The sequence below is a fragment of the Populus alba genome, chromosome 1 (genome assembly GCF_005239225.2).
Source record: "Populus alba chromosome 1, ASM523922v2, whole genome shotgun sequence".
In the NCBI taxonomy this organism is placed as follows: domain Eukaryota; kingdom Viridiplantae; phylum Streptophyta; class Magnoliopsida; order Malpighiales; family Salicaceae; genus Populus; species Populus alba.
The window spans coordinates 18,798,720-18,816,107 of NC_133284.1; the positions used below are offsets into that span (position 1 = coordinate 18,798,720).

Below are 17,388 nucleotides of genomic sequence, written 5' to 3' on the forward strand. Positions count from 1 at the left end.
TGAAAAAAAATATTATTAGTTCTTAGTTCTTTTTTAGCCTTTTCTTTTCAATTAATTTTTTTTTTATTAAATTTAGTTCATTAATATTAATTTTTTTCTATTTAGTTATCACACTCTTATGACACGGATCCCAGATTTGACAGCTTAACCTTATTTGACGGGTTAACCTAGTTGATTCAGATTTTTTTTCTTTTTTTTATTTAGTTTTTTCCTTTTAATTTCATCTTTCAATATCAATTTGATTTAAAATTAAACTTCATGATTTTTTTTGATTACTTTTCATTAGATTATCGTGATCCTATAAGGTGATTTTAATTGGAATAGTGCTTTGCTTTATTTTTTCCTTTCAATTATTTTTTTGTTTAATTTCATTCTTTAATATTAATTTTTTTTTCTATTTAGTTCTTACATTTTCATAACATAATCTTACAGTCAAAATCATATCCAAGGCTCTTGAATCTGGTGTTGCAGCCAAACCTAAGGCTCTTAGACTTAGAGCCCGTTTGGCATTGCTGCCAAACCGGCGTTTTGTAAAAATTCAATTTTTTTTTTTTTTTGCTAAAATTGAGTGACGGTTGTACTTTCTGGATCGTTTTGATGTGCTGATGTTAAAAATGATTTTTAAAAAATGAAAAAAACATCAATTTGCATGCTTTTCGGCACGAAAAGCTATTTGAAAAGCAACCGCTACCACACTGCCAAACACGCTCTTAGTGTTGCAGCCAGATCCACTTTAACTTGAGTCATGCAAGTTTAATAATATTATTAATATTATTTTTTGTATTATAAATTTTATTATTTTTATTATAATGAATATTGTTAATATAATAATTAATAAATTTGAAAAAATATTATAAATATTGAAAAACAACTATATATTTGATTTGTAGGGTAAAGTTAAAAACTTTAAGAACATGGGTCAAGTATATTTAATATTATTATTAATATTATAATATTATTATTGTCATTATTAATATAATTATCAATAAATTTTTAAAGAATATTATTACTATCGAAAAAAAAAACTATAGATTTGATTTGAAGGGTGAATTTAAAATTTATTATTATTATTATTATTATTATTGTTATTGTTATTATGATTATTAGATATTGTTATTATTTTTTTTAATATTAATTTTTTTTAAAATATTATTACTATTAAAACCATAAATTTAATTTAAAAGGATTAAAAAACTATAAGAATTTGGGCTAGATAAATTTAATATTATTATTTTTATTATTATTATGGGAACAAAATCCTAGAAACTTGGGTTTGGCTGGGTACCAGACCCAAGTTTTATAATTAGTAGTATTATTATTATTATTCTTATTGTTATTATTATTAAATTTTTATAAAAATATATTATTATAGAAAAAAAATCATAAATTTAATTTCAATGGATAAAAATCTATATAAAAACTTAGATGAAACAAGTTTAATATTATTATTATTTTTTTTAGGTCAATTGCTTGCATCAAGTAGATAGAGCCGGGTCGACCTTACTTTCCAAACAGTAACAAAGGGCTTGACGCCACCAGAGAATAGAGGGTGGCATATGTCAGCAGTTGCCTGCAGAGAGACTTGAAGGCCTAGCCCTACATTAACGAGCTTGATCTCAAATTTACTCAAATATCCGCCATGAAAACAAACAGGAAGAGTTGTATATACATTTTTTTTATGTGTATATATATATATACAGCTACGTATATTCATGGGCTGCGGGGACCTTCTCACGTTAATGAACCAACCAGCTGTTGCCCTTCAAATTTCTTTTGGAAAAATAGTGGGGTCGTCAAAATTAAAATAAAATTTGCTGCTCGACCTGACTTGCACCAAAAAACTGGATGTCGCTGGCCTGTTTCCAGAAACATTTCTGTACCATGGCCATGAATCTGTACTGGAATGCACAGTACAAGAAGATTGATGGCTTGGAGCTTCAACCCTCAAGAAGATGTTGTGCCTGTAGGCAGCCTTTGCGGATGCGGATGCTGAACTACTACTACAATGGAGTCGCTCAAGCCTCTATCATAAGTTGCAGAGGTTGGCTGCACAAGTAGAAACCTTATTTCAGTTCACAAGCCAACAAGTATACTTCACATTGAAGGTTTGAATTCGCCACTCAACTCAGGTACAGGCAAGTAAATTCAGATTCCTCAAAACGAAGGAACAGAGCAAATAGGTGCATAATTGCAACGACAATATGTCAACCCGTGCAAGTTAAGAAATTAAGTTCACTTGATCTGATATAGGAGAGTTTTCAAGAGAAGGTTATAAAACTATCAATTGTCGACGTTATGAAATTTACTTACCACTCCAATGTGCCATTCACGACAACTAAACTCCTTGAAAGTCTCTGCATCCATTTCCTGCAAAATATGACTCGAGGTTATTAGAAAACGAAAAACATATTATTAAAGTCATACTCATGTCTGAGAGGTTCATAGAGGCAGGATAACACTCATCACCTTTTCTATTTAACTTCTATTGTAAAGAGAAAAGTCATCAAATGTAGTGTCCAACTTTTAAGAAAAAAAAATTAATTAGTTTTTTTTCCAAAATAGATTTGAGTTCATTCAATTATGACCAAGGCCATCCTTTTGGATTACCAAGCATGGAGTATCAAAATGAGAAAGCATTCAACGGCTTCAGTGCCAAGTAAGATAACATGCTCAAAATAAACTGATTGTCCTCATAACATGTTAATTAAGAAAACACTTTTTTTTTTTTTTTTCCTGAAAACTTCTAGTGGAGTATCTATCTTCTTGTGGTGTCCAAACTCTGAACACAGAAAAATCACTTACAATACTATAAATGGGAGGCACCATTAGCTCTCCCTTAGACTTTGGCATAACAGAGAAACGAGGTGCCCAGTCTTGAGACCTAAACGTCCACCTGTAAGGGAAGAGAGAAAGAGGAAGTTATTGAATTGAAATGGCTGAGAAAGTAAGTTGAGGTTCAAAAATATTCACGTCATTCATCTACTTGAATGTGGAGACAAAAGCCATTCCATTGAGGTGACATTATGCAATTGGTAATTCACACATACCCAATATACAGAAAGATGCAGAACTGTGCCCATTCTCTGACTAACAAGCGCAGCCAGTAGTTCACAGAAGAGCTATCCACATTAAAGTGTATCTGAAAATCAAATAAATGCACTTAACTGTCTCACTAATCATGATCATATTGCAATTCTAAAGTATACATAGAAACTACAATTAATATAGTCATACCACAGTTTCTGCCATAACTACAATCTGCATCGCACCCTGAAATTTCCTAAACAGTGCAAGAGAAAACAAGTGAGTTGTTTCTCTCATTAAAAGCTAGACCATTACCAGCATTGAAATATTATGAATCAACAGAATATGGAAATAAATATTTTATTATACAGCACATACTTGAACATAGTATATTTCATATATACAGCATCATACATCGCCTGAACATCCTCTTCCTCAACAACAGTTAACTGTTCTCGTAATACTGATAAATTTTGAGATATTTGGCGGAAAATCATAGAGAATGAAATTAAATAATTCAGCAGCAGCAGGACCTGCATAAGAGCATATCAAATAAAAAAAAAGGTGCTTAATGTAGGAAAACTATATGAAAATGATAATTCCTAAAGTCAGCTAAAAGCAACAGTTGCTGCCATGTTAGCGTCAAAGTGAAATGTTAATTTGGGAAACTCACTGTGAAGTATGGTACAGAAGCTCTGTACCCTACAAGAGTTAGGTAATAGACACATCCAAGTGCAGCTGTGGTACGACGGTCAGATATGGAAAGGTGCTCATACATGATGCAGTAACCATGAGAGATTAGTATAAAGGAAACAAAATAAGCTGTCTGAAAGAGCACTCCAGTTACATACACCCCAAATGACATCCACAGAGAGCATATCTGATGATAAAAGCAAGAATACCTGCAAAATGATGATTTGAATATTAAGACAATTTCTCAACAGAATTTCACAGAAGTTGAAATAGAAGAAGTAGAAGCATAAGCACTTAATATTCTCTACTTGATCTAATATCCATGAAAAATGAAATGGTAAAACTGGACAACATCCCTTACCCTTCAGAAGAATATATGTTTTTGTTTGTATTTTGGTAAACCTGATAAAGATGCAATGGTAAAACTTTAAATATGAACACCCTACTTACCGGAGAAGGTGCCTTATTTCTCAAGGCAGAGAAATGTCTTTTGTTTTAGTTTTCATTTTTTTTCCCACTTAGTTCTTTAACAGGATGCAAATAAGTGAAAGTATGATCTCATTAAATCTAGCCGAGGGGCTGTTCTCTGTACTTCTGGATGCTGACGCAAACAGTTTCCCCTTCTTGTACAATGTAAGCAAATCTACCAACCATATACTTAGTCTTACATAAACAGGATGAGTCCAATATATATACATATATGTGCACGTGAAATTTCTTATTTTTGCTTCGACAAGCATTATTTTTCTATTTGTATTTCTTTAACTTTGCAAAGAGTATTAAGTGTAGTATGATGATGTAATTCAAAAATAGAATCTGAAAGATTTATGATCCTCAGCTTCTAATATAAAAGATGCCTTCTGTATTTTGGTAATCGTCATAATTCATATCTTATTTCATTTTCGATAAGAAAACATACCAGAAGAGGAATGACAGTGTGAGTTGCAAAGCTTTAATCAATGGCACAGATGCTAGTGTCCACTGCAAATTGATCGTCTGCTCTAGTATGATCACAATGCAAAGAGCACATTCTCAAAGAAATTAATAAGCGCTTCCCAAAAACAATAAAAATAAATGATAATGATAATAATTAAAAAAAAAAAAAACAGAAAGATGGGATTACAATATGTGCTCTAACAATTGTCATGAGACAAAATTAATTCCCTATAAGAGACCCGATAATTAACCAAAAGAAAATGCAAGTAAATGAAATTCATATTTCGAGGCCTTTATTATTATTAAGAATTACCAAACTCAACTATTCCAGTATAAAACCGCAAAGGAGTCTTAAGTTTAGAAAAGAAAAGAAAAAAAGGAAAAACAAAAGATTGGTTTAATTTCCCAGAAATAAAACAGAGAAATACACTGACAGAAACCAGTTGCAAACAACCACCTTTGTTTGGTTGCTGGGAAAATAGGATTTTTTCCCCAAACACTGCTAAAAAAATAAAAGTCAAAACTGAATTCTATTTCCGTTCCTCCACCAAGTTTAGACCATGAACCAAATAGAGAGCAATCGAAATCATACCAATCATCAACAAAACCCAAAAACCCAAATACAAATACTTTCCCTTTGTTCTTAAAATTGAACTCTTCACGAGGTCAACAACCAAACTCCGATTTTTCTCACAAATAAAATGGCTTTCAGTTATCAAATTTTACAGCAACCAAAACAGACCCAAATAACACCTAAACAAACCCAAATAAGCAACAATGTCAGACATTGTAAGAACTTGAAACAAAAGTTATATAAAAAAAAAAAAAAACAAAAGTACTGTGTTTCATACCGAAAAGTGGCGGTTTTTATAGGTATTGAAAGTCCAGGAGCAAGCGGAGAGAAACCATATAAAGAGTAAAGCCAGGTACACTGCAGGGAGAGGCCGATACGATTCGTCCAGTTCGACCCGATACGGTCCGATTCTTTCCATATTCAGAGGGAGAGAGGCAGTTTTGTTACTAACCTTACCTCAAAAACTGAAGAGTTCCAAGAGAGTTTTGTGCCTTGCGCTCGTACTAGTTTAGTTATGTTTTTTTTTTTTCGTGCTTTTCAAGGCTGGGGTCTCCCTCCTGGTCTCCCCGTGTTTATATATACGTGTCCATTTGAATAGGAGTTCAATTATGCACGCGCATATGATACCTTTTGGTATGATTTTTTTTTTTTTTGGTATGATTTTTGCTTTCCTTTGTGTGTGTGTGTGTGTTATTGGTGCAAAATCAAATTCTATAACTTTAATAGAATAGAGAATAGATATCGTGGTTGAAGAGGTTTTTTTTTTAAGTTTTTATGTGAAGTATCTTTACAATTTTCAAAGGAAGATATTTAATCTTTATTAATGTGCAAATTAGTTTGAAAACACATATTACCATATAATAAAATTTTTTAAAAAAAAATAAAAAAGTGAAGGATCATGGATTAAATTTCTTGTATTGGGATTCTTTTACTCGTATTTATTAAATATAAATTATCAAATTTAAAATTATTTGGATATGATTTAATTTAAGGCATGCTATATATAATTATTTATTTTTTCCATCCATTTAATCAAATTATAAAATTAAAAATAAATAATAAGATTTGGATCATGCTTTCTTTCCTATACAAAAAGAATCCAAATCTAAATTACTCATATGAATGGCAAAAAATAAATAATTTAAAATAAAATTTTCATTGCTTTTGTGGACCAAATAAGAATAAAGAATGCATACAACTATACAAGGAAAAAAAATAATCAGCTGAATATCAAATTAGAAGAGGAGTTTCTTTTCCTTTTCCATTAACTTAGTTTGGAAATGTAGTAATAATTATTTTATAAAATAATTTTTATTTGAAAATATATTAAAATAATATTTTTTTATTTTTTAAATAAATATTTTTGACATTAGGATATCAAAATAATTTTAAAAATATTAAAAAATTTTAATTTAAAGCAAAGAAAAAGATAAAAAAAAATTATTAAAAAAAACATTTTTAAAATAAAAAAACAAATCTCTCTCTCTTTCTCTTTTTGTGGCATAAATGTAAAGACGATGATGGGGCATGATTGTAGGGAAATGTGGGTGTGGTCATGCAACAAAACCACTTCCCCATATACCTCAAAAAGAGAATGTTGCGTGCAGGGTTTACGTGACTTGAGATGGTTAAATCACGTTGAAAATATTCAGAATTAACTTTTATATAAACTCAAGTATTCATATTTCCCAATAGAAAGTGGTTCAAAATAAAATAAAATAATCTTGTTTATGAGAAAAGAAGAACAAGAAGCGAGTGCTCGGTAACATAGCATTTTACTAAGTTGTAATATATATATATATATTATTCTTCTCCGTTTTAAATATTAAAAAGACCTCAGAGTGTATAGGGAGAGGACCAACTACTATGCATCGTTTTGGCGACTGGCTTTGACCTTTTTTCTTTATCATTGTTTTTTTGTTGGTGGACAAGAAGTTCGAAAGCAGTCGTATTTAGCTAATGGATCATCCAAAAAACACAGCAATATTAGGTGAACAAACTCAATAGCAAACTAAAAGAATTGGGTTCCTTCTATCCTACTCCATTTGAGCAGCAAGTCTCTAATCTCATGCAAAAGGAAACATATCATGAACTTCTAATCCTCAGACAAGGTTAGATATGCTTGCTTGCTTGCTTAATCATGGTGCCCACCTTTACAAGCAAGCTTTTTGTTTAAGTTAGAAAGTCTTCGTTAAAGTATCAAGTTGACCATCCACCTTCATGCTCCCATTCACTGCCTATTGTTGCAACCACTTCTTTTTTTTTTTTTTAATGGAGATAAACATGATTCACAATGATGAAACTTTTGTGGGGGCACGAGTTTGAAACAAGAATGATGTGTTTTTGCATTCATGAAATGTTTTTACTTTTAAAATTAGAAAAGTTGCATCTCTCCTGTGAGTTTCAAGATTTGTTATAATCATTAAAGAGAATAGAGTTGAATACCATTAAAACTATAAGTAATTCCACACCGAGAACTATGTAATGATTTCTCATAAGTACATCATACGATTTTTTTGAAAGAAATTAAAATATGTTTTTGTTGAGTTTTTTTGATAAGTACTTTTGATGGGTCACACTTTTCTTAAAAACCTTCCCCATTTAAAAGATCATAGTAAGAGCATCTCTAATGGGAAATGCCATTTTGAAGAGCCAAATGAAGAAAATGGCTTTTTGAATAGTGTAAATATAGCTTTTTTATATTATGTGCATTCCAATGGTAAAAAGCTATTTAGAAAAGCTATTTATATTTTAATATATTTCATGTTAAATTTATTTTTATATAATTATGTAACTAATTTAGATATTTTATATATAATATAATTATGATGTTATTAATTATATAATTAATATGAGTAATTTATAAAAGTAATATAAAATTAATGAAGTAATATAAAAGTTAAAAAATATAATTTAAAATTAAATTTAAAATTTATTTATATGAATATTTTTAATTTTAAGTTTTATATGTTATTGTTAAAAATTTAATTTTTTAAAAGTCAAATTCAAACTTATAAAAGTATTACGAATTGATATCAATTTCATAACAAGAAGCTCACATTTAATGTTTAGCAATTTTGTAGTTTTCATACATGCGAATTAATAATAAGCATTGCCTTCTACTTGTTCTAACATAACAATTTGACCATTTTTTAAAACTAAAAGAGAATTGATATACTGGTTTAATTATATTTTCAAGAAGACAAAATATAATTGACCTCAAATTAAACAGACAATCAAAAATAAATTTTAAATATGCAACTCTATCTTTTTATCAATATCAACTACCATTATTAATTTCTCTCAATTTTATCAAAGATAACAACATAAATAAAAATTGTCTTACTTAACCCATATTAAAAACATAAAATAATAAAGAAATAAAACTCATCACAAATATTAAATTAACAAAAAAAGTTCTAAAAAATCAAGAGATATTAAAACGAAAATAGAAAAAGCTTTTAAACAAGCATACCTTTTAATTTCAGCTAATTAACACAACCGATGTTAATAATTAACCGGAGAATAATCGATTCTTGTTTTTTAAAATTTGAGAGAAGGGTGAGGCACAATACAAAAATTTAAAACTACAAGTTTTTTCTTCATGTATTTATAGATAAAATTTTCTATGTTTAAAAAAAAAAAAAAAAAACTGTTGATAGCCGTTGGCCATTTTGGCCATTTCTACAGTTAAATGTAGAAATGGCTCTTGACAAAGCAAAAAGCCATTTTGGCTATTGCTTTGCCTCTCCCGTTGGAATGCCTACAGTATAGAAATAAAAGGCATTTGTACTATGCCTCTTCATTTGGCAGCTCCGTTGGAGCTGCCCTAAGAAGTCATAATCCAAAATGAGATTATGTCTTTTTTTGGTGTCCAACCCTAAGTTGGGCCATAGCAAGCCCGCACCCAACTCCAAGTTAGGCAAGGACACGTTCGCGCCCAACCTCACATTGAGCCAGGAAGCGTCTGCGCCCCACTCCACATTGAGCTATAGGGCGTTCGTGCCCAACCCACTGTTGGGTCAAGGATGCAACCGCACCCAACTCTATGTTGGGCTGTGGCGTGTCTGTCCCTGATCATTCTTGGATACAATCAAAAGTTGAACCCAACTCCTCCTAGGTTCAATGTGTAAGTTGAACCCAACACCCCTCAGGTTTAGTGCATAGTTGAAAGGTAATTCCACACCTAGCCTTCCATACTTTAGGTCTAGGTTAGTAATTATGATACCCATCACATCTTATTAAATATGAAAAAGTAGTCCATACTTATATTAATTAGATGTGATGATACGAACAGTAGAATAATATTATTTTACTATTATGAGATTACATCTATACTCCTCTTACATTGTATGAAACAGGTCAAGCCAAATAATATAAAATGAAGCATGAGTATACAGGAAAAGGGTTCGAAAATCTTATACTCTGAGACATAAACATATTTTATTTTTATTCTTCCTTAATTCTACATCTTCTTCCCCTTCCTCTTCTCTATCTTCATAAAAGCTCATTAATACTTTCATTAATGTCTTTTGTTACATAAAAATACATAGTACTGACTTGATCTTCGGATGGTCCCCCATCAACACCCCCAGGAGACTTTGTGCAGCTATTTATTCAGGATGAGATTCACACCTCCTGGCAACACCCATAAAAGAAGAAGTCAATGCAGTCTTAAATGGAATGTCATAAAACACACTATAAATGATATACAAGGATTTCTAGGAATAATTCATTCCAGAATATTCCCTATGATTTTTGTATGCTTATTAGTTGGTGCCATTTATGCGAACCTTTACAAAAAAGCTAATTACTTCTCCAACAAGAAAATAAGCTTTGGTGTGCAGTTACATCTATTACACCAATATAGCAGATCCATACACACTAGGGCATATCATAGATTCCAACATAGTTGCTGGTACGTCTGCCCAACCTCAAATTGAGAAGATGGCTGAGCAGATATGTTTGCTCTTTGAAGAGGTCATCAGATTAAGAGGATAACTTATAGTTCATCCTCAACCAGCTTATGATGTCCCAGCACACAACTTGCCACCTTAGCTACAAATGACCCCTATAGCCCGGGGACGCCTCAGCTATATAGAAGGATATTAGGCAGAATGAGGAGGAGCCACTCAAACATCGTTCTTGTATTCCAACTCGAGAACATTCACACCGTTTGATGATACTAGTGAGAAGTGAACATTCTCGTAGAGTTCAAACTAGCCACTGTAAGAGAGAAAAATGTCATCACTCGTATCGTTCCATGCTAGATTCCTCCAGTTCATCTGGTTCACACCGAGAGCGACCTAGAAAAAGGGTTGAGGAGAACTCACAACATCACCAACTTGTCCACTAATACCAAGTGGAAGGCTCCTCACTATCCAAAAGAGTTTTGGAAGCTAAGGTACCTTAGGAATATTTATCTGTGAAGATGAACCTGGACAAATATGATGGACTTGCATACCTTTGGGAACATATCCAGAATCTTAGAGGGGGTCTTGAGCTAGTTATTCATGACAATGACATCATGTGCAAGATATTGCCCACCATCTTCATAGTGAACGTGAGGACATTGTACAACAAATTGAAATCAGGGTCGATCTTGAGCTTTCAAGATTTATGTGTTAAATTGGTAGTATGTTTCAACACCAACATCCTCATGAAGAAAAGCTCCACAAAGCTATTTGAAATTATCCAAAGCAAGAAGGAGTCCACCCGGGCATATTTGAGGAGATTTAATGAAGAAATGCTTTAGGTGGAAGACATGTTGGAACCCATAGCTTATGAGGCTTTGATAAAGGGGTTTAGAAGTGAAAGATGATGTAAACAACTCCATCTACTACAGGATAGAACTCTCCCAAGGGTCAAACAGATGATCGAAAGCCATATTAGAGTGGAGGAAGCCCTGACTGCTTATAGAAGCTCCTTTTAAATTCATAGAGAAGGGGTTAGAGTTGAACCTCCCAGCCATAACCATTCCCCTATCAAACGACAAGATGTCAAGAAGAAAGGGGTTTCTAAAGAACATCCTACTAGGCCTGAAAGGATCTACACTCCTGTGAATACCAGTTATACAGAAATCTACACGACTTTGAGAGATCAGAACTTGCTTCGGTATCTTTCTTCTTTAAAGCCTAATCCAAATCTCAAGTTCTCCAAGAAGTACTATTAGTTTCATAGGGAGAAGGGACACAACACTAAGGATTGTTACGCTTTCAAAAAAGAAATGGAGAGACTTTTGGCACAAGAATATCTCAGACAGTTTTTAAAAAAAGATCCATATCTGGATGGAGACGGAGGTGAAGTGAACCAACAAGGGCTAGCACTTCTAAAGGTTCTTGTCATAATAGGGGGCTCATCAACTAATATAGGCATAAACACCAATAAGAGAATGAAGTTGGGAGACCAAGTTTTGGTTATATTAGGCCAAAAAAGTTCTTGGCATAAACCCATCACCTTCACCCCTGCTGATGGACAAGGGATTAAACATCCCAATGAAGATGCCTTGGTGATTTCCATAGTCATGAAGGGTCACAAGGTCCATAAAATCCTAGTTGATGACGGTAGCTCAATAAAATTCTATCTATGGAGGCCATGACCAAGATTGGTATATGATGTAACCATATTATTCGATAGTTTCACCCATATTTAACTAGTGTTTTGCCCATGTTATATATATAAAATGCCTGATATTATTTGTTTTATGTTTTGAAGGCACTTTTGGATGAAAGATACAAAAAGAAGTAAATTGAAGGTAATTGGTAGATTTAACGTTCAGTCGATGTTTTGTGCATAGTATGAATTCTAGAGGTCGAAATGAAGTGATTGGCACTAAAAATCTAACATCCATGCATTTCTGGAAATTTAATGCAAGAAAAATAAAAAGAGAAAGATCATGGAAATCATATCTTTTAAATTCAAATCTCGGAGTCTGCTAATGTTGACCTTTTCCCATTCAAAATTCAATATTTGGAGTTGCAGAAGTCCAATTGATGCAAACTTAAATTTTGTTGGATTCTTGACTTAGAGACCTATCAATGTTCTAAATTTTAGCAAAAAAAGATGTCATATGAGGGAAATATTAATTTTTAAAGATGATAGCTGAATTCTGCTAGCAAACAGGTTTCGTGAAGGAACATGTCTAAATTATGTTTCGAAGCATCTAAACCGGTGTCCAAGTTTTTATTTCAGTAATTTAGCTCCTTTAAGTCAAAGCTTGAAGATTTAATGCAAAGCTATTTCTTATTTTTAGAAAAATAGTTATTGAAGTACTTAAATATAAATTGTCAACTTAAAAGAGGGCTATTTTGTAAAATAGAAACTAGGGTTTCTTAACATATAAAAAGAAAAAGAGAAGGGAAAGAGGGAAGAAGAGAGGGTGGAAGCCAAAAGTGAAGAAACACAAACTCTCCTCTCTACAAACCAGAAATAATGCTTTCTTCTATCTTTAAGAGTAGGTGTTCCATCGATATGCAAGGCTAAGCTCGTTTTCTTGGTTGCAAGGACACAACAAACCTTCAGATTTCAAGAACTGTGAGATTTATTCTTTCTTTTATTTTTAGTTTATATTATGAATGAATATGATTGTTTTCATATGCATATTTTCTATGATTGTTGTTGATAATTGCTAGAGTGGACTCTAAGTTATTATTGTAAACAATCTATTACTAAGTTTGATATCAAAACTGGAGTTGTGATATATAAACTTGTGAAGCAACTAAGCTTGATAATTTTGGCGGAACTACATTATTAAATTTAAGGAGAACACTCAAACAAAGGAACACAAGCTGCAGACATCTTGATTGGCAAGAGATCAATCAATTTATCTAGTTCTTAGGGCTGCCATTGAACTAAATCATTAATGCGGACATTGTGATTGTTTGTTGGTTAAGGTTAGTTATACAACGGATCCGTTAATTAACCAACGTTAAGAAAAGATAAAAATTCAGAATATAAATTGAAATTTCGTTTCAAGGATCGGTTCTAATTTTCGTTGGTGGATGTGTGCTTGCGACTAAGGTTTGTTTTCTTAATAAACTTTGGTTTCAATTGATTTAGTTTGCTAGTTTAATTTCTTCCATAGTTTAGATAATCACAAATTAAAACCCCCCATTGCATAACGTATAACATAAAAATCCGAATTAAACCTTGTGGGATCGACCCCTTACTTGCTTTATACTATCTTGTGTGTTGTGTTTTAAGCTAGGGTAATTAATTTGCGTGACCACAACATCGCAACAGTATAAATGCATCTAGAATGACTCCAATGCCAACACCCCTCATGAGGTTAGAAGGATTAGTTGTGCCTGTGAAGGATGCAGTGGAGTTGATTGTCATGATGGGGACTGCACACCGCAATATGACTGTTTAACAAACCTTTATGGTCATTAATACCCATCTCCCATATAGCGCCATCATTAGGAGGTCGTTACTCCACCAGATTAGTGTAGTGGTCAGCACTAAGCATTTAACCATGAAGTTCCCAACTGTTAAAGGGGTAGCTGCAGTGAAAAGGAACCAAAAAGCCTTAAAAAAATGTGCAAACACCTTTCAAAAAGGTAAGAAGGCCCTACTGGTTGATCATCTACAAGACCTACAAGATTGTGACCTTTCTTATGCGTGGCACTCACCACTTTAAGTTATACCATTATTACCAATTGGGGTTGCACACCCATGTGGTGTCTGAGACCCACTTTTCCTAGATAATAGTAGGGGATCAATGCTTCACTCTTCAAGGCAGCTTTCAATGCCCATTTCTTCTTTCTATTTAGCCTTTTTAGTTGGGAGTAAGAGCACTGAAGTGGCCTTATCAGGTCCATCATGTCTGTCCAAACGAGCTATATACCCTTATGTGTGGTCTGAGACCCACATCTCTTCTATACAGCATGAGACCAATCTCTATGCCATTCAAGAGTGTCGGGGCGACCTTATTAGACTCACCCCATCTATCCAACTCAGGTTACACACCCTGTGTACGGTCTGGGACCCACTTCTCTCCTAGATAGCATGGGTACCAGCCTCTACAACATCAAGAAGTGCTGGAACTAGCCTTTTTACAACAACACCCTGTCTATCCAACTCAGGTTACACACCCTTTGTGCAGTCTGGAACCCATATATCTCCTGGATAGCATGGGTGCCAGCCTTTACAACATCAAGAAGTGTTGAAACCAACCCTCCTAAAGCAACACCTCTAACTGGTCCAAACAGGGTTACACACCCCTGTGACGTCTAGGACCTACTTCTCTAGGATAGTAGTGAGTGTCCAATGGTCATTAGAGGAAGGACTGAAAACACATCTTGAAGATTCAAACCATGGTTGTTAAAAATGCATTTTAACTCGTAAAATCATTCGATTTTACGAGTTAAAACACCAAAAGTGTTTGGAATCGGGGTTAAAACTCGAAAACCAGCAAAATCGGGTTGACTCGGTCAAATTCGTATAAAAACAGCCTGACTCGAAAAAAACATAAAAAACGGACCGTGTTAACGAGTTAATCAAAATTTTCATTTTCACCACTGTTTCACCGTGAGTTTGTCAAAAACACAGAGTAACCTTGTAGACTACAACTCTCACACTCTCCAGACTCCCTTTCTCCCCTTTCCCCTTTCCCCAACAAATTAAAAAATCACACTCCCCTGATCCAAGGTTCTCTGTCAACTATTCAAGAAATAGCGATCGAGTCTGATGGAATGCTTGTTACCATCGCTAAGTATATTCATCTCGTTTTAGTTGCTTTACCATGCAGTGTGCAAATCGAGTCTGATGGAATGCTTGTTACCATTGCTACTGCTGGCCTTCGAGGTTAGTCTTGATCCCTATTTATCTCTACTCCAAAGAAGTTTCTGCTACGATGTTCTTCTAGCTAATTGTTCTAGTGTGATTTTGCAATCGAGTCGTATCTACATTTACAATACTATGGAGTTTATTGAAGATTTAAGCATAGGATTTTGATAGTCTGCTCTTGGCAACACACTATTTGGTAAAATCATAGCAATCTCTGTTCCCCATGGATTGTGATCTTGCTGCTTTGTTATTTGGCCACACCCTGTTAGGATATTTACATTTATTTGAATCAGACTTCACCTTAATCCATCACTATTATAACCAAGAACGTGTAAAATTGCTTGATATTTGAATTTGTGCTTATCTAGCATATATCGTGTCCAAAGTATCAAGGTTCTCTGTCAACTATTCAGTTGCTTTCTTGGTTGGTCATTTAATTATTTGTAATCGTTAGCTTTTAGAGAGAAGTTTCTTAAATTGTTCTGTAATAATTATGTGAAGCATTAACTTTGCTCCTAAAACAATTATGTATAGATGAGATATAAAGCTTTTATGCCTTTACATCTCTTCGGAGAATTACCAACTTTACAACAACTATGTCTGTGATGCTTCCTAAGCTTACATCCTATAACAAACATGTCCTACCGTTACCTTTTTTGTGAACCTGCTACTATATTTGTAGACTTGCTCCAACATTAAACATATTGGCGTCTAAGTGATTGCTGAGACTGTTTTCCCCATTATCTATGGTTTCTTTTAATACAGTTCTATTTTCCCCATACCTGCCATGCAAATGTGTGCTGAATAGTTGATTTGCAATCACTTTTTGTTTTTATTTCTCTTGTTGATTTGCGATTTTATGATTTTAGTTAAAATATTTTACTTCCAATTTTACGATTCGAGTTTACGAGTCGAGTTTATATTGTATGTTTCGTGTCGTGTCAAAAAAGCATTTTTGACAACCTTGATTCAAACATTGAACTCTCTAGGAACATCATCCCTTCTAGTAAGGCCCTAATAGAGGGAGTATAAAAGATATCATGATCAAGATTATGACTTAACTAAGGTTAGTAAAAAATTTCTTTATTCTTAAGTCTCCCCTTTTCTCAAAAAATAAGCAGACTTAGGGGGCTATTGATGGGTCACAGTTTCCTTAAACCTTTCTAATTTAAAAGACCATAGTATGAAGTCATAACCTAAAATGAGGCTATGTCTTTTTTGGTGCCCAATCCTAGGTTTGTCTATGGCATGCCTGCGGCTAACCCCATATTAGGCAAGGGCACATCTGTGCCCAACCCCATGTTGGGCCGAGATGCATTCGTGCCCAACTCTATGCTAGGTCAGGAAGTGTCCGCGCCCAACCCAATGTTGGGCTAACTACGCGTCTGCGCCTAACCCTGCGTTGGGGGAGGATGCTTCCCGCCCAACTCCACAGTGGGCTATAGGGTGTTCGCGCCTAACCCCATGTTGGCTTAGGGACGCGACCATGCTTAACTCCATATTGGGTTATGGCATGTCCGTCCCTAATCATTCTTGGATACAGTCACAAGCTGAACCCGATTTCTCCTAGGCTCAGTGTGTAAGTTGAACCCAATGCCTCTCAGGTTTAGTACATAGCTGAAAAGTAACTACATACTAAGCCTCTCATATTTTAGATCTGGGTTAGTAATTATGATACTCATCACATCCTATTAAATACAAATAAGAAGCCAATGCAGTCTTAAATGGAAGGTTGTAGAACATACTGTGAATGATGTAGAAGGATTTCTAGGAATAATTCATTCTAGAATATTCCTTATCATTTTAGTATTCTCATCAACTTCTTTTCCTATTAACTTATCTACATTTCATTGTTAGTTCCCTAAATTTTTTATGGTATTTTATTTTGGGTGTCTTGTGGGCATTTTGAAGGAAATAAATAAAATGGTGTTTTGGGCTTCAAAATAGTATGGAAAACACTCTAAATGCATCGTTTTGGATCTTGATTGCTTCTAAAATAACTTTGGGCTTAATTTATGCTATTAGAACTAAGATAAGATGATTTAAAAGCTCAAATCTTGTCTTTTAATGGGCTAGATGAAAATTCAATTGAAAACCCTAAGGAATTAGTTGTCATGTAAGCTAATTTTCTAATCAAGTTATTAAACCATTTGAAATTATTTTATTGATTTAATGATGTGGTCTGATTAAAAGATTAGGTTTTAAAAAGAGATAAGCATGATTATTTGTTTAATTCAACATGAACTCAAATTTATTAGAGATGAATTAGACAACCACACTAAATAATAGGTATTTTGAAAATAAAATATGAGGATTTGACAAAGAAAAAGAGAACACATTTAAAAATCTAGAGGAGATTCAATCGGATAGTTGAG

General features: G+C 33.4%; 1 protein-coding gene across 1 annotated transcript; it reads right to left on the reverse strand.

Moving 5' to 3' along the window:
- Positions 1 to 1,470: 1,470 nt before the first annotated feature.
- LOC118046189 (uncharacterized) lies at positions 1,471 to 5,786 on the reverse strand. Its single transcript, XM_035054980.2, has 9 exons — positions 5,505 to 5,786; positions 4,637 to 4,713; positions 3,698 to 3,926; positions 3,403 to 3,557; positions 3,235 to 3,280; positions 3,048 to 3,139; positions 2,803 to 2,893; positions 2,311 to 2,367; positions 1,471 to 2,046 (listed from the first exon to the last, which is right to left on the reverse strand). Exons 1-9 carry the CDS (start codon positions 5,643 to 5,645, stop codon positions 1,945 to 1,947), a joined length of 990 nt encoding a protein of 329 aa, XP_034910871.1. The 5' UTR covers positions 5,646 to 5,786; the 3' UTR covers positions 1,471 to 1,944.
- Positions 5,787 to 17,388: the final 11,602 nt, after the last annotated feature.